Source organism: Asterias rubens, chromosome 7 (assembly GCF_902459465.1).
Source record: "Asterias rubens chromosome 7, eAstRub1.3, whole genome shotgun sequence".
In the NCBI taxonomy this organism is placed as follows: Eukaryota; Metazoa; Echinodermata; class Asteroidea; order Forcipulatida; family Asteriidae; genus Asterias; species Asterias rubens.
In genome coordinates, this window is record NC_047068.1 from 11,830,177 (window position 1) to 11,849,072 (window position 18,896).

The 18,896-nt window shown below is 37.3% G+C and overlaps 1 protein-coding gene across 1 annotated transcript in view; it reads right to left on the reverse strand.

Moving 5' to 3' along the window:
- Positions 1–6,611: 6,611 nt before the first annotated feature.
- LOC117292761 (spermatogenesis-associated protein 20-like) overlaps positions 6,612–18,896 on the reverse strand; it is a 40,072-nt gene continuing 27,787 nt past the window's right edge. Inside the window, exons 15-16 of the mRNA XM_033774910.1 lie at positions 8,877–9,076; positions 6,612–7,064 (exon numbers count right to left, since the gene is read on the reverse strand). Of these exons, the coding sequence (XP_033630801.1) occupies positions 6,819–7,064; positions 8,877–9,076 (446 nt within the window). The 3' untranslated portion in view covers positions 6,612–6,818. The remainder of the gene's footprint in view (positions 7,065–8,876; positions 9,077–18,896) is intronic.

An 18,896-nucleotide genomic window follows, 5' to 3' on the forward strand; every position in this document is an offset into this window, starting at 1 on the left:
ATCGAGGTAAATTAGATATTATTTCACATATCGAATAAAAAAGTAGTGGCGCCATACAGAAATACATAGTAAAAACTGCCAAAACTGGATACAAACATGGTAGGCCCTATATGACAAAAAGTAGAGTTTTGCATAAGACTTAAAGTTTATAAAATATAATTATAATGTATGCAAACAATTGCTAATGCAAATGCCATACCAACTGACCAACTGTACACTGACCTTGGCATGCATGTAATCAAGAAGTGAGTTGGTCAGTGCTATAGCTCCATGGTCAGTGCTATGGCAAAATCACTCAATTCAAAGCACATGTATTGGAAGAAATAACCACAAAGTGACAACATTATAATAAAAAGGATATGGCCAACACACAAGCTGGATGCACCAAACTCGAGGTTTTGATGTTTGACTCAAATACCTGAACACCTTATCGTGGAGTCCAGGGAAGGGTAGATCCTCCTCACCACTCCCAGACGACATACCGTCTTCGTCCATTCCCTCTGGGTCAAACCCCACCGACCCTTCCCCGGTAGGGCTTGACCGTTCACCATCACCCAGATCACCCAGTGAAGAGTGGGGGGACTTCGGTGATGAACCCCGCCGTCCCATGGTCTGTTCACCCGGTACACGTATCCTAACTGAACCGCCCCGTCGTGAGGGACGGTGGGCCTCTTCATCCTCAGACATATTTCCCTTGTTTTCTCACTCCACTCCTTAGAATCGTGGCTGTGTGTTTTCGAGGATACCTTTCCCCGGGAGGGACCATTAAAATCAATCTTCAGACGAAGAGCCAAGTTGAGAAATCCAGGAAATAATTAATTGCATGTGTCGAGTTCCACCATCCAACCACACTGTTGTTTGGCACGCGTCTCTTTGAACACGTCCTAATCCAAGGTTTCTCCAACAGAAAAAAAACCTCGACAGGGTTTATAAGCACTGATCCGCTTATCCTAAACGACAGGGTGTTAATAACATCTTTTTCTTCTCCTCCAAGTGCTTGGCTTTTTTATTACACACCGACAACCCGCAACATCATGTTCAACATTCCACACTGGCTGCTTCCATAGTCAAAGTCATTGCCTCATCAGAGTGTGTCGTCCCACATTGCGGTTTTCAAAGCAGTGACTTTTTCTCCATCCTCCATCATCATGCACTGATTATTTGAGAAGATTACATCACGCATAGATCCAGAGCTCATTTGTAACTGGACAAGGAGTAAATCCCACGTAGTCGTGTTGACTCAACAAGGAACATTTTCCCAAGGAATTTGGCGCTGAGATACCTTGAAATCTGTCCTGATTTTAGGGTGAAAGAGAGGGTGATGGACCGACCAGCTCTCTCTACTCTACTCTGTGTGTGGGGGATATGTGGGTACCGTTGCCTTTTTTGTGTGTACACACGTAACACGCGCGGCCGGTACGTGCAATACACAACAGCTGATTTTGTGTGATACTTCAATGCTGAACGACTCGCTGTGTTCAATTACTGCGCGGGTACTGTGTGTGCCCTTGCACACGTGCACGCCTAGCCCGTCCGTGAGTGCGCAGTGCGGGTGGTGTGGTCGCAACGCAACGACCTCATCACCACACGTTGGTTGCTGTTGCTCGGCGACAGTCTAGCCGGGGAAAAATGCGACAGAGGGCGGCTTTTCACTTTTGGATGTGTATTTTAGTTTAATATTTGTATATAATGTGTATTTTGCCAAAGAAGTAATTCTATTTCTACAAGATAAGATAAGATAAGATGATAAGATAAGAAATGTATTATCCCACACAGGAGAAATTCAGTAAAGACAAAACCACATAAAAACAGTGTAAAATAATTAGCAGACAGAGTAACTAAAATGAAACAATGGGCTATATAAAGTAATTACATCACACATTTTTATTTAAACTGGTACAGACCCACTGTATTTGACTGAATAATGTCAAAATATTTCAATTAAAAGATTCACTTCCTGATATTTTTTATTCACTTTTTAATGTGTTTTTTTTCTTCACTTACTGATGTGTATTTTATTTTCACTTCTTCACGAGTATTAATTTGCCAAACAAGTAATTACTGCACAGAGCCATCCAAATGTGTTGGTTGTGAATAAAAGTTCAAGTAACAAAGGGAAACTTGGAAATTTTTATTTATTGGTCAACTAACTACATGTACAATTTGTTTTTATTCAACCCAAAATTTGTGGTGGGGTGGGGTGGGTATGACAGGTAACAAGATATACAATGGTGGCAAGACGAGTTCAAATTCATATAAATTTGAGCAATTTTTTATTTAATTTTAATATATATATATATATTGGTTGTTACTTTTGTACACAATGTTTTTAAAAGCAGGATATACTTGAGATAATTGTTAAAAACCAGTATCCTAACTTTGTGTATCCCAACATATGCACAGAATGACATGCCTGTGAAAATTTGGGCTCAACATTGGTCATCAAAGTTACAAGAAAAAAAATTAAAGAAGCAACACCATTGTTACAAAGAGTTGTATGATTTCAGATGCCTGGTAAAGGTTTCATGTCTGCAATCCTTTTCAGATTAAATTTGTGGGTGAAAAATAACCTCGTCCTAAGAAACTATGTTTCTTCACGGGGGACTATTTCTAATACTGTTTAATAATATCAACAGCTTCACATTGCTCTTTACCAAGTAATTTGTTATTGTCACTAAATTTGAGAGAAATTACCAAAAGTATACCCTGCCTTAAATGTCTGATAAATGATTACCTTTTCATAAGATCAATAATATCCATGAAAGTGAATTTCGGAAGGTATTTAAAATACCCTGAAGATCTTAATCAGTTTCTATTTTGGATTATTTACTGAAACTGCATGCTCTCAAAGTTGTCTTTAATAAAAATAAAAGAAAACAGAGAATTATTTCAGAGCCTTCTTTTCTGTGAATAAAAGATGAAAGTGTTTCTGCCAGTGACTGTCTGTTTTAATAATTTTCAACCAGTAATTATTTCATGCAATCTCAATACCTAAACCATAAAAATTAATTAAAGTATTTACTTAAAACCACAAACTCAACAACCCAATACAAAAGTAATTACTTTTTATTGATTTATGATGATAGAAGAAAATTATATTTCAGAGAAATTTTAGAGCACCATACTTATTAAGTTATTTATAATATTAGGATTTTTAATATTATTAACATGATGGAGAAACAATCTAGTAAGGTTTGCAGTAACACCATGTACATGAGTAGGATTTGAAACTTTGCATGGTGGAGATACAATCTAGTAAGGTTTGCAGTAACACCATGTACATGAGTAGGATTTGAAACTGTGCATGGTGGAGATACAATCTAGTAAGGTTTGTAGTAACCCCATGTACATGAAGATAATCGGTTTATGAGTTACCACAGTTCCAAAAAGAACAAGTGGTGCAACACCTCAAATTTTTGACCCTTTATGAGGAAAATGTTTGACTCTAAAGAATGAAGCTTAGGATAAGCTGAATGAAAAAAAAGAAAACACACAAACACCCGTCAAACAAACAAAACTCATGACATTATTTTGCACTCTTAGAATCACGTTTTTAAAATGTCCTCCAGCATCTTCAGAGGAAGCCTGAGAGTTACTTGTCAGGAGGTGGAAATTAAAATCCCAAATGAAATAGAATAAGAGGAAATATGAAAACAAAAAGATGAAGTAAAAACACGATGAGGATGTCGTGAAGGTCTCAGTCGATGACTTCCTTGCTCTTTTAGCTCCCACTCATAACAGGCAGTAAGCTCTTCAATGTCCGCCCACAGCGCTGACATTTCCACTTAAGCTATGATGGTTATAACACTGTTACACTACATAATACCAATTACATTAATCACCCTAGATAATGAAATACACAATGGCTGTTATTCAGATATTGATGTCATTAGAGGAAATGTCAGACATGAATCACAAGCTTTCTATGAAGAAAAAAAATCTTTAAAATATTTTATTATCTGATTAAACATCTAAGTAGATCCTTCTCATTTGATCGTGTTGTGTAGCAATCACAACTCAAACCATTACATGGCCTAGGTCATGTACATTGCAGTTTAGTACTATTCACCACACATTTTTTAGCCCATACTTTTGAACTAATGCACACAAGACCACACAGGCCTGTGGGGTCCTGCTATTGCTGTTCTATTATTCCCTTTGCTAAAGAACTCTCCTGTGGGGTCCAAGATTAAAGGAACGTTACAGAATTGGTAAGAAAACAAAATCGTGAAAATCACAGATTTACATCAAACTTACACGGTCTAATGATGATGATAATAGAAAACATCGATTGAAATATTTCTGCCTGAAATGTCATATTTGCTGAGAAATAAATAATTCAACTTTGCATTTGGAGTTTATCGCTCAGTGAGCGTTTTATTCATTTTTTTTTTTTTTTGCATCAATGTCATGCAAAATGTGTGATCGGTTTTTCACTATTTTCTTGTGACCCAGATGGCCGATCGATCTCAAGCTTCTACAGATTTGTCAGTTTATGTAGATGGTGGATTACATAATGTGCTTACACTGCTAGCAACTGTTTTGTTAGACAATTAACAAAAAATACCTTATATTCATTTTGGTTTTTACCCATACACCGATGTGTGTTAGCACTGTATACTCTGTACTTACCCAAGTTCAGTGGAAAAAAAATCACTACTGCACTCATAAACATTTATTATTTGTATTTATATTTACGTTTAATACACACGCCAGTAAAAGACCTGCCCATAGTGGATGCCTGAACACAATCTTATTACCTTATTGTAGTAACATAATAATAATGAAAGGAAAAAACACCCTTGTCACAAAAAGTTGTGTGCTTTCCGATGCTTGATTTCAAGACCTCAAATTCTAAATCTGAGGTTTCGAAATCAAATTTGTGGAAAATTACTTCGTTTTTGAAAATTACGTCACTTCAGAGGGAGCCGTTCCTCACAATGTTTTATAATATCAACCTCTCACCATTACTCGTTACCAAGTAAGGTTTTATGCTAATTATTATTTTGAGTAATAACCAATAGTGTCCACTGCCTTTATATAACATTTTGAGTTATCCTTGGCTTGTGATCAATTCATGTTTTATGTATTCTCTTTGTATGCTTAATTGTTATGCCAAATAAAAACATTAATATTATTATATGCCTCTCACAAAAAATGCACTGTCTCACTTAAAAGTAGTTTAACAACAACAAGTGGAATATAGAATATGAATAATTGGCAAGCTTTTCAAATTACCCTTTGCCCACAGATTAAAACAAAAGGTCACTAAAGGACCATGGCTACAAATATTCCAAAGAAAATAAGGTATGTACATATTTTTGTAATCTTAAATATTTTTGCATCGTTGATGGGTAAGGTTTATTCTTTAAATTAATATAATTTACCTTCGAAGAAAAAATCATACCTTTTAAAAGAGATTTTTCCCAAAGTGCTAAATACAAATTATAAACTTTCACCATATCTGAAAAATGTTGGTTAAACTGTGAAAACAAAACTGTTTACCACATTTCAGTCTTGTAGGGGTTTTGTTGTATTTCCACTCTTTCACTTCCCATCCTATTCATCTACAATCCCGGCCAAAACACCTGGGCTTCCTAAAAAACAAAAAAACCTTGACTATAATAATATCGAAGTCTTATATAGCGCACGTATCTATCAAACAGGGTACTCAAGGCGCTGAGTATATACAAACTCTCAGAAAGATAGATAATTGCAGCGATGAGTTTTGAGACCCTCTTCATATTAAAGGTAGTGTCGTAGATTGGTAAATACCCCGACAATTAAACCATACAAACTTACTTGCTGAGAAGCACTTCAGCTGTTAATAGTGTTAACTATTTAAAGAAGGGATTCCATTTGAAGTAAGATGGTTTGGGTAATGAGTCGCCCATGATATTCAAACTGAGAATTTTTTTTAAATGAGTTGTTTCTTAGATTTCTGAATGCTGTGGCCAGAGTTGTGGTTGGTACATGCAGTCACCTCTCTATACGTGGATGGATCCACAATCTTGTAAAAAAATGTAACAGTTTCTTGTTGATGTTTTCTCAGCAAAGAGGCACTGTATTCAGCTGAAACTTTTGCATGCGACTTTTATTGTTTCTTTCTTTATAAGTTGACTATAAATCAAGCATTACGTTGACACCAACCAATCTATGATTCTACCTTTAAATAAAAAGGGATTGTTCTAAAGACAGCAAGACTCCAGTAGTAGCATTCACTGAAAGTGGTTTATTTATAGCCTATGACATCATCATATGGCAAGGCTATGGTGGCCTATTATTGCCACTCCATAACCAGGACGAGGCAATAGACCTTATCGAATAACCCCTTTGTTGCTATGAAAGTGGCAATATTGTAGGGCAGGCCGTATGCATGTCTAAACGCATACATCAACGAAGCACGCAGCACGCAGCGATTCTTGTTTGATTTCTATTTCCCTTCAGCCCATAGAGTTAAATACACGTATAAGAACTAGAGGGCGCACTGGTGATGCTTCTTGCACAAACGCAACGGGACTGTAAGGAGATGCCATTCTGTACGCGCGTTGAGTATGAAGTTCACGTTGGAGTTTGTGTTTATTGAACGCTGCGCGATGCTGTTTTGTCAACTTACAAAATGAGCGCACAAACGCACGCTGTGCGATGCTGTTTTGTCAAATTAGAAAATGGCCGCATGCGCGCATGCCAGGGCGCGTATATACGCCAGTGCGCCCTCTAGTTCTTATACATAACTCTATGCATCAGCCTCAGTTTGGTTTAATAGATTTGAAGGGTCAGAAAACAAAATGGCTACACCATGTTACTACACAAGCTCCTCATAGCACTTTTTCCAGCTCGTCCACCGACGTGACCGGAAGTTGGCACTGGAAGTTCTCACAGACATAAGCAGTCGCTTTTCCATCTACCATGGCAAGGGAAGACAGAAGACTAAGCTTGGACGAGAGGAAGGACGCATTGTTTCCATCGTTCAGGATGAGGATTTTGTTGGGTAAGAATCTTGAGTGAATGCATCTAAGGAGAGCCTTAGTGTCTTCGGCCTCGGGCTGACCTCGGATGATAATCTACATAAAGTGGACAAATTGAATCATTATTAACTTTGTCTGGCTTTGACTGGATATCTTCTGTCTCTTACTTCCCTGATGCTAATTAAAAACACAAAACAAGAGGAGATCAATAAAAAACAATAACTTTTGCTTGCCAAAATTTCTTAGCTCAATTTATTTTACAGAAGGTCTGCTTAAAGGGAAGGTACACGTTTGGTAGTTACTCAAAACAAATATTAACTTAAAAACTGACTTGGTAACTAGCATTGGAGAGCTGTTGATAGTATAAAACATTGTGGGAAACAACTCCCTCTGAAGTAACATAGTTTTTGAGAAAGAGGTAATTTCTCACTAAAATAATAAAAGACTTCTAGATTCCTATCTGAAAGCACATACATTCGTCCAACAAGGGTGTTGTTTTCTTTTATCATTTTCTCGCAACTTCGATGACCGATTGAGCCCAAATTTTCACAGGCTTTTAATTTTATGCTTATGATGGGATACACCAAGTGAGAAGACTGGTCTTTGACAATTCCCAAGCGTGTACCTTCCCTTTAACTACATCGTGACCCCCCAACTGTCTCTATTTTTGTTTTCATCTTTGACGGAAAAAAGTGAAAAGGCCACAAGGATTTCCCAGTTTCACAAAATCTGCAGCAGTTAACCAATATGTTCAACACACATTTACTTTTACTATAAATATAATCTGCAGTGTCTGATATAAAATAAGTTTAGTACAATGATTTCGTGAGAATAAGGTAGTGTACAGGTTACCAGCCAAAATTCCATGCATTGGCTACAGTTTTTGACTGATTTCTTCTCAATTTTGCTCAGCAAAGAGTACTCGTTCAACATCACTGTAATTAGCAGCTCTTTGACATTAGGGTCTGAGTACTAAATTTTAACCAATATATCAGCATCGTTTACTAAAAGTACAAGATACCATTTAACGACCGAACATAAATATCTTTATAGACAATGTCTGACTTTAATACCCTACAAGTGTTCAATTAGTTAATGTTTATCAACAACTGCAACACAGTGGCACTTATGCACTGGCAGTAAAAACATTGACATTTCTTGGATATCAGCGAAATAGTTTGTCCGTGTCTGCAGTTAAACTTGTGTAGTATCTCAAGACATGTGACAGTGAACGGACGCTTCAAAAATGCAACTCACATCCATGAAGCAAAATGTCAAGTAGGCCTACATGTATGGTGTGACTGAATGATCTTGACGTTCAGGTTTCATCTGAACAGTATTGTTTACAGGATTCTTTCTTGGAAAAATGTATGTCTAGATATGTGTTAACAGGTTTTAACTTTAACTGACTACTTTTTGTAAGAGTCACAATAGACCTTATGCACATAATGTCATATCAGTAGGGCGCCCTCACCTAGAGGTCAAAAAGCGGCCGTTCATTGGCCAAACAACTGTGCGGCGCAAACAAATCTTTGTGTTTTGATCATTTCATCATTGTTTTACCTCTAAGATGAAAGATGGATGTTGTCAATGCGATAAAGGTCTATAAAATTAAAAAATTAAAAATGGTAATGTTTTCAAAAATTAATTCAGTATCAAATAGGTCTCTAACAAGATCTGTAGAAGTTTTACCCTTTCTAAAAGTTTGAGACCTATTAATAACTACTGTACTGTCAGATACTACAAATAGAACTTTGTACATATAAAGTCAGACAACAAAAACTAACCTGTATAAACTTGAGATTAAATGAAGTACCTTAAATCACTTCCTAAACTCTCATAACACGAAATCACCTCACAACTTTTTAAATATGTTTATACAAAGCAAACATTGATAGCAATCATTACCTGTTTAGGAGTACTTTGTTTGAAGACCAGGGCTGACACCATTTCTGGAAGAGCAACAGGAATTTTAGAAAGCCTTTCTGTAAAGACGGAGATAAGCTGATCGAATCTTGCCTCCCACTCCTTATTGCCTGTAAACTGAGCCAACCTCAACAGGTTCAGAGCAGAGACAGAGTTGGCACTTGGTTCAGCACCATCTTGATCTATGAAATACAGAAGGTGGAACTTTTAGCTATATATAACAATTCAACAAATCTTTGTTGGATCCAAATAAACTCAAAATTTACCCAGTCAGTTTGCCCTGTGGTTTATCACTTCATCCCGAGCTGCACCCGAACAAAGATATTGAAAAAATAAGGACCCCCATGTTAATCCAGAGGTCGTTGGTTTAAATCCCACTCTAGCAAATTTTTCTTTGTTTGGCCTTGAATTATAAAAACATTTACTGAGTCAGTAATAAAGAAAGAAAACCTAACCCCATTATACCAACAAAATAGACCGTCATGTATATTTTGTAGGCCCTCACAGTATTCAATATTAGACAGATTTGAGAGCCAAATAAAAGAGATGCATTGTATTAACACTTAACCTGGGGTCGTTGACTTCCAACTCAAGGTAATATGGATGACCATCTTTCTCTATGAGATGAGATAGGCCCTGAAAACATGGTCCCTGAGAGGTGTAGAGACTTTATTCTCGGATGTTTTGAAAACTAGTGTAGGGGTGTTTTTATGTGGGAAAAAGTTCAAAAGACAATGAATTTTTGTTCCCTAAACTGTAAAAAGCTGTGAGACTCCTAAGTATTTTAAAAGTAGTTTTTAATAGTAGCGTTTTGCACTGTATGATATGGGAGTTTATTAGTGGGGTGCACCACATGAGTTTACAGTTCTTTCTTGTGACCCACAAAGAATTATAGTGGTACTTTGTTTGTAATCCTTTGAGTAACTTGTTAAGTTACTTATTGTTATGAGTCTATATAATCCCACTTTATGCAAGGCTTTATGTGGTCACATATTTACAATGTAACTGTACATAGCTGTCAATGCCATACAAAGAATGCCTAATGAAACCATAGCTCTAGGATGAAAACCTTTGTGATTTACACAAGAGTTATTCCAGTAAACCCAGGGCAAGAAACTCAAGGAATCTACTTAGAATCCTGCCATTCAAGCCTCCCTTAGTGAGTTCAAAAGATTTGGTGGAGTGTGACAGTGGGGAGATACAGGAGTACTGCCCAGGGCCCAATTTCATAGAGCTGCTAAGCACAACAATTTGCTTAGCATGAAATTTCCTCCTTGATCAAAACAGAATTACCAACCAACTTTCCATTAGTTGCATATTGCTTGTTACTCGGTTTTAGCTGTTGTTTGCTCATCTTGAAAATCATGTGAAAATTTGGCTGGTAATCCTGTTTTTATCGAGGCAGAAATTTCATGCTAAGCTAATTTTTGTGTGCTTAGCAGCTCTATGAAATTGGGCCCTGGTGGGTGGGTTAGTAGGGGCATATTGGAGGTAAGAAAGGATTGAAAGATAAGTTGGCTTGAACCAATAGTAGGTACAATAGGAATTGTTTTGATTAACAATAAACTGGCAACCAATCATATTGCTTGATGTAGTACAACACAGCCTTTTCGTGGCAAACTCCAAACTCCTAAACATAGACCTTTTCGCAAATACCCATTGCGCAAGCGATAACTGTTGAATGAGGTGCATGCTGGTCTAGCTAGGGATCAAACTTAATCGCAAGCTAGACCAGCATGCACCTCATTCAACGCTTACAGCACATGTACCGAGTATTTAAGAAAAGATCAATGTGCATACAGTGTATATGCAATGCAACACCCACACTGTTGAACTCTGATTATGGAAGGTATTCCTAATAATACCATTTAAAGCATAATCAGTTAAAAGTCTACAGTACTCAACAAAACATGGAATTGGATAGAGGGAATCAGCCCCCCCTGGCCTGTAATAAATAACTAAACCTTAAAGGCACTGGCCACGTTTGGTAATTGTCAGAGATCAGTTTTCTCACTTGGTGTATCCCAACATATGCACATGTTATTTTATTATAAAATCACAAACATGTGAAAATTTGGACTCATGTGGTCTTGCGAGATAATAATGAAAAAAATAAACACAAAAAAACCTTGTTGCACAAATTTGCAGGCTTTCAGATGCCTAAAAAAGTCTTTTATTATTTGATTGAGCATTTACCTTTTCTTTAAAAACTATATTACTTCAGAGGGAGCCGTTTCTCACAATGTCTTATATTATCAACAGCTGTCCATTGTTATAAAAAGGTTTGCAGTAACACCAGGTAATCTCTAAATGAGCTGGGGTGGTTCTGAAAAGAGATTATCAGTACATGGTGTTACCGCAAACCTTTTAAAATCGTATTTCCACCATTCAAAGTTTCAAATCCAACTTAGCTCTCCATTGCTTATGACCAATTTAGTTTTTATGCTAACAATTATTTTGAGCAATTACCAACAGTGTCTAAGGCTTTTAATATATATCTATGTGGTTTGGTGTTACCTTCAGATTAAGAATTTACCGTCCTCTTTCTCAAAAACTACGTTAGTTAGAGGAAGCTGTTTCTCACGATGTTTCATACTATCGACACCTCCCCGTTGCTTGTTACCAAGTAAGTTTTTATGCTAGTAATTATTTTGAGTAATTACCAATTGAGTCCAGCCGACGATTTTTACCAAATTCTTCATAACTTAAGATTATTCTTGGGACTTAAGTTCGGTATCCATTGACGTTTGGGCCCATTGAACCATGATTGAGCCTACTCCTAGAACTATGCGGTTTCGTTCCGCTATCATCTCCCGTAAGAGACGATAGCCGAACGAAACCACACAGGAGTACATTGAACCATGGAGGTAGAATTCTACCTCCATGATTGAACCCATTCTAAGTTAGGACGAATTACTCGTCCTAGCTCGAGGTAGGATTAATCCCAGCATTTCGTAAAATGGGCTGCAGTACCTTTAATGGTATCTATCTACAAGGTTTGGTGTTAGATCAGATTATTAGGCTTCCTAATCACCACCCACTCCCCCATCTAGACCCTTAGGGGTTACATTAGCAGTATGGATAAGAACTCACTTCTTATATTCATATTTCATCGTGCGACGGCTAAAAAACAACCTTTATCATCTAATGGGGAGAATTGAAACCCGTCTAAGTGAATTTTGCTCCTGGGTAGGAAAGATATTGTGTGTTTGATATTAAAGGAGTTGACTTTCTGAAAGATATCAGTTTGGAAGGACAAAAGACAAATCAGGATTTTTTTTTCTCAGAGCTTAAAGACACTAGGCTTGCCTGGTAATAGACTGTGCAAGTCTCACGCGCACCAGAGCGAGAAAACACAAAAAAATTCCAAATACCGAATTTGAACAACAAAAATACTCATTAGAGCTTGTTTTATTTAGTTTTTGCCTTTTAAACATTTATGCAATTAATCAGTTATAGTTCATGTATAGACAAAAGGAAAATTCTGGGACGAGGATGCTTATTTGATCTTAAATTTTTTGAAACCCCTGTTGCAAATCTACGCCCGATTAATAAATTATGAAAGCTGGGTTTTACGCTGGCGCACAATGGTCGCGATGCCGTTAGATTAATGCGTGACGCAGTTTAAACAGGATGCAGAAGCTTAAATGACCAATGAAAAGGCTTTTCACCCGCACCAACAAAACAAGCGTCTGCGTAAGTTTTGGATCGGAGTTGGCACAAATTCTTAATTTTTGTCAAGTAACTTGACTCGAGGTCAAGTTTTAATATCAGTTTTTCTTCGTTATTTGGTTGACTTTAGTTGTACTTCTATATTCAGCAACATATGTAATTTTTAATGGTCATAGTGTATGTTAAACTAAAATAATGGGCGAAACAAAATCTCCCCAACGTAAATCTCCATAAGGTTGGGACCAAAATGGTCCCGGAAGTTCAAATCCGCGCGAGACTTGCGCGAGACTCGCACAGTCTTTTGTCAAAGATCAGTGTTCTCACTTGGTGTATCCCAACATACATGTATTTATGCATAAACTTGTGAAAATATGGGCTCAACTGGTCATCGAAGTTGCAAGAAAACAATGAAAGAAAACCAACCTTGTTGCAAACTTATGTGCTTTCAGATGCCTGAGAAAGGCTTGGGGTCTTTCTCAGACTCAAATATTTCAGTGAGAAAATACCTCTTTCTCAAAAAACTACATTACTTCAGAGGGAGTTGTTTCAATATTTTATACTATCAACAGCTCTCCGTTGCGCGTTACCAAGTAAGTTTTTATGCTTAAATATATATTTTTAGTAATTAAATGTACCAACATCTCCAGTACCTTTAAGTACAAAAAGTGGTTTTCCCTGGAAAAGTTGTCTGAAAAATGTCCTGTAAGACAAAATAAGCACAAGTGATGCAATAATCCCTCCATAGCAGGATTAGTTTATACGCACCTGCAGGCCCCAGATCAGTAAACTCAGAACTAGACAGAACTGCCAACAGTTGCATCTTGCAATCAGTGCAATTTTGCATAACAATTTTAGAATTACATTTACATTTAACAAGTTTGGATAATCAGGGAACATATTCAGGGCACTTTCATCAGAATTAAAGAGAGTTGGAAGGGTTGCCGGTGGTCTATTTTCATTTAGCCTTTACCTTGAAGTGTGCTGATTACACTCATGCAGGATTACAGACACTTATTTGTTTGTGCGACTGTCAAGTCATTAACTCTATGACATTTCCAAATGTCATAGAGTTAATGACTTGACAGTCGCACAAACGTGCCTTACGCCCAACATCAAGCATGATAACACTAGGGCCACACTACGGTCCGTTTGTAGCACACTCATTTCCCTCACAGACAAACCCAACACTCATCACCAGAGTTTAACTAGAGGGGTCAAATATAGACTTTATCTGACCAAAGCTATACAGTAGCCAGACCAAACTGTTTTACAATTTTTGTAAGACCAGGTTCGGACGATTTGAGAACTAGTTTTGTGGTGAGGTGACCCAGTCTTAAACCATATTACTTCGAAGTGAAATGTTTCCCAACTATCGAAAGCTGTTGTAGGCTAGTCTAAACCAAACGTTTTTAAAGAGCGATTACCAAGCGTATACCTTCCCTTTAATTACATGTCAGTTTCTATTTTATTTTATTGATCATCCGGTGCATTTTTCTTTCTCTTGATTTATAATAAATTTACAGTTGACCTGAAGATGGCGATGAGAATTCAAACTTTCATAAACACTGGAGCAAAAAGTACAACCGTATGATCATAAAATGTTTGAGTTTATTCCACAGCTGTGAGTTGAGCTAACAAATACCTAGCTAAATTGGCATTCCATGAGGGAGCCTATCTGCTTAATGGAGGTTGTTTTTCAGCATTGAGCTAGAAGACGATCAGAGCATACTGATCGAAACGTGGAGTTGAAACCAACGGTTCTTTTCAGAACCACCCCAACTCATTAGAGATAGTCATTACATGGTGTTACCGCAAACCTTTCTATGTCGTATTTCTACCATGCAAAGTTTCAAATCTTACTTAGCATTGAGCTAAGCACATCAAATTACTCAAAGAAGGGGTCTAGAAAGGATGCCATGTGATGTAAGGTTTGTTTTTAAATATGTAACAATTATAATAATAACAATAATAGTATTCAGTGCTTGTAACGCACTATTCCAAAGAACATGATCATAGCAAAATGGGTTGTTTGTTGACCCAGGTCAATTTTCATTTAAAAGCAATTTGTTTCAAATCAACTATGCATTCGTCCTCACCTTTGGTTCTAAACTTGTGAAAGTAAAAACACCAAGAGATGCGAGAGAATGAAACTGAGAAAATTGAGTTTTGAGTCAAGTTGCTTATTGAAACTACATCAGCACATTTTCTTTCAATTCTATTGCTAGTGTTAACCCCTTTAGGAATTCAATTAGCAGGAAGGAAGTTGCCCAAAAATAATTTTGCATTTAAAATAAAAAAATATCTGTGAAATTTTTAGCTTGTTTCTCCATACTGATATTGCCGACAATCGACTCATTTTTTTCCCCCACAGTTGTAAAAGTGAAAAAATCATGATGGTAACTCAACTACCTTGCTGTTTCAATCAAGTTTAATGAGTAATGGGTTATCTCCAAAGACCTGTTTCACTCTAAAAACATTGTTTTTTCTTTGTATATTTCATAGCGTTCAATGAGATTTTACTGTAGCCTCTGCAGACTTCTCCCTGTTGCATAAAAAAGTAAAAGTATCCATCAAAAACATTTCAAACAAAATCATGGTATCTACACAACCCACTTCAAAAGTCAAGTTTAAGTCTTGTTGAGACCCTTTTAATGCTATAACTATATCAAAATGTCAGACCAAATAATTAATAAATAAAGACCTCTAGTAACTAAGTTTATTTAGACTTTTTTTTAAACTAAAAGAATGTACATAGCAACACAGCCACTACAAAGAGGAAATATTTCAACTTATTAATCTGTGAGTCATCTTAGAAAAGCTGAAGATGTTGATGTCAACATCATCTGACTTTCTGATTGTGTGGAGAAGGCATCAGGATGCATGACATTCCTGCATCTTACGTAAGTCTAAGCTGCCTGGGGGAGGGGGAGGGGGGGGGGGGGGGGGGGGGGGGCGGAACATGATGCGGGAAGGTGTGTGGTGCGTGTGTGGTGTGGATATTAAAATAACTTCTTGTGGTCACTCTTTATGTGGGTGTTATAGAAATGAAGGAGTACTTGTTCCAAGAATACTCAAGAATAAGGTCTGCAAAACAAGGCTGTGTGCCCGAATCAATTTGTATCTCTTAGAGAATAAGGCCTGCAGAATGAGGCTGTACTATTAACTTTGGTTTTTACCCAGCGATGTGTGTTAGCACTGTAAACTCAGTACTTTCCGGAGTCCTGTGAAAAAATATCACAGGCATGTTACTCGGGTGGGATTAGAACCCACGACCCTTGCAATTCTAGAGCAGTGTCTTATCCAACTAGACTACCGAGGTTGCCTGGTAGCTAGAGGCAGAACCTCACTTGGTAACGAGTAATGGGGAGAGGTTGATACTATAAAACATTGTGAGAAACGGCTCCATATGAAGTGGCGTAGTTTTCGAGAAAGAAGTTATTTTCCATGAATTTTATTCACCTCAGATTTAGAATTTGAGGTCTCGAAATCATGCATCTGAAAGCACACAACTTTGTGTGACAAAGGTGTTTTTTTCTTTCATAGTTATCTGGCACCTCCGATGACCAATCGAGCTCAAATTTTATGCATATGTTGAGATACACCAAGTGAGAAGACTGGTCTTTGACAATTACCAAAGGTGTCCAGTGTCTTAAACTCAGGTATACAGTTCAGCTGCAGCTACTTAGAATGACAGGGCTCCGTACAATTTCGTAACCGGGATAAGTTGCAAATAAAGGAAAACAACTTCCTTCAAATGGTGTTGATTTCCTTTAACTTCATGAAGAGGTGACTGAAGTAACTAAATCGTCAATAAAGATCGGTCCTCACGCAACCTCTGTCAGCGGTTCACATCGGTATGTTAGTCTTTACACAGCTGCGGCGTGTGAGCAAATTATACCGAGAAAACCGGCCTACCTACCTAAAAATATCCCCCATCTGTGTATTGACTTGGCTTGGCTACAGCGCAGTAAATTTATAATTCAAATGGTCCGTGGTGGTTTGTTAAGAGCTTAATCCGTAAAAAACAAACAAGGGATCTGTAAGTGCTCTCTGTTCTGTGAAGTCAACAGATGGCGATACATTTTAGAGTCTGTAGATGAGTGTGGTTCTGATTTATGACAATTTTTCATGGATACTGCAAACTGAGCTTAAATTGAGTCTACTTGATGTGGGTGTAATTACCCCTCAATTCAAATGAAATGTGTTTCATGGTAATGGTGTCAGGTTACAGAACATTCAGAGAATTATTCAATCGATCAAGCCATCCATAGACAACTTTTGATCCTTTATGCTGATTGTCTACAAACCACTGATGTCATCGCCAGCTTCCGCCACAGTTTGGGAGCAGAATTACTGGAAATGCACTGCGTGTGTGAACTTCAAGCAACTTGTTTGTAATGGGAAACAAGCATTACTGTGGATATTTTCAATGAGGACAACAAAACAAGCTGACCAACCAGTACAACAAAAACACGCTGATGCTTTTTATGGTTTCTATCCGAACCTTGGTCCTTGGTGTAAGAAATCTGACATGCATTTTACCAAATATGGGCACTGCGCCAAAGGCGTGGTCACTTCATGTTTATGTTAATAAACACTGATGACTGGAATTTATCAAGATTTCAAAATGACACTTTAATTGAGCCTGGCGAGGTTACTCCAGGTTATTGACTGTTGTCCGCCAAAGGCATACACCAACTCTATCCGGATCAACAATGCCAAATTATGGACCCCCATCTCATACAGAGCTGATAGGCTCTCAAAAATACTAAGCATAGAAAATGTTTGCTTAGCAGAAAAAAAGGTCAGCAACCAAAGTACCATTTACTGCATACAGCCAGACAGCTTTCTAATTGTACGCTGCTTACTTGAGCATAAAGTAATAAAATAAAAAAGTTTTTCGCTGCTATTAACTAAATAGATATAATTCTTTATGGTTTTTATTTAAGGATATTATCTCAGAAAACAATATCATTATGAGAGATTTAAAAAATGTGTATTTTCAGAATAGTCAATTAATAAAATATTTTGTTTGTGGTTATTAAAAATTATTTGGACCCATACACCAGCCCCAAAATTCAATTTTTAAATATTAAATAGCTTCATAATAATCTTTACACTGAAGAACAAAGAGATGCCTCAAATAAACCAGATATTTTAGTTCAAAGGTCTCCAACATCAGTAATTTCCAATGACCTTTCCTGGCTTAAACAAACAACTTTAACTTTGTGGTTTGAATCAGAAATGCAATTCAAGATCCTGGCCAGGGTATTTTTGTCTCTTTTTATTTAAACCAAATTTAAATTTTCAATTATATCGTACAAAAAGTACCAAACCCTTTCAAATTGAGGTTGATGCATGTACGCAGACATATTTTAAAACTTCCCTTTCAGCAAATTAGTGAGAACTTGTTTGGTTTGATTTGATTTTCTCTTAGGTCGATCAATCTGATGATAACAGCTGATATAATAACATCCGCCCCAACCTCGCAGGTAAACCTGCCAAGCTATTTTATTATTGTGCCAAATATATAGCTGAGAGATCGCTGTAGTTAAAGGGAAGGTGGTATGCGTTTGGTAATCACTATTTTAAAGAAACCCCTGGCCGAAACATCATGGGGTGAAAGATCATTTACTTCTGCTGCCCCTTCATTGTGGAACGACTTGCCGGATCATGTTAAACTTTTCTCCATCAATAGCTTTGTTCAAATCTTACCTCAAGACTCATCTAATGAGGACTTCATAACTTGTTCCCATTTAATGTGTCACTGCGCCATGAGCATCTTTAGATCGATACCAGTGCATTATAAATGCCCATTATTATTATTATTATTATTATTATTATTATTATTATTATTAAAATTAATGGCAATAAAAACCGTTGGCTAGAAGCCTACAGCAGCGTTAGATCAGTTAAAGAAAAATATTTCCCTGCGGAGTAATGTGGTAATGTAAAAAGAGTTTTTAAAGAAAATTTGAATCCAAAAAACAATACTGCGTAAAACGGGTCTCAGATTGTGTATTCCTATTTTAATAGGGATTATTCTTCCTGTGTGGCATCTCAAGGGCGCCAAGGCATTGTCTCCCTGGTGATGAAGGGCACTCTATGAGGAGATTGTAAATCTACTAGAGCATCTCAAGGGCGCCAAGGCATTGTCTCCCTGGTGATGAAGGGCACTCTATGAGGAGATTGTAAATCTACTAGAGCATCTCAAGGGCACCAAGGCATTGTCTCCCTGGTGATGAAGGGCACCCTATGAGGAGATTGTAAATCTACTAGAGCATCTCAAGGGCACCAAGGCATTGTCTCCCTGGTGATGAAGGGCACTCT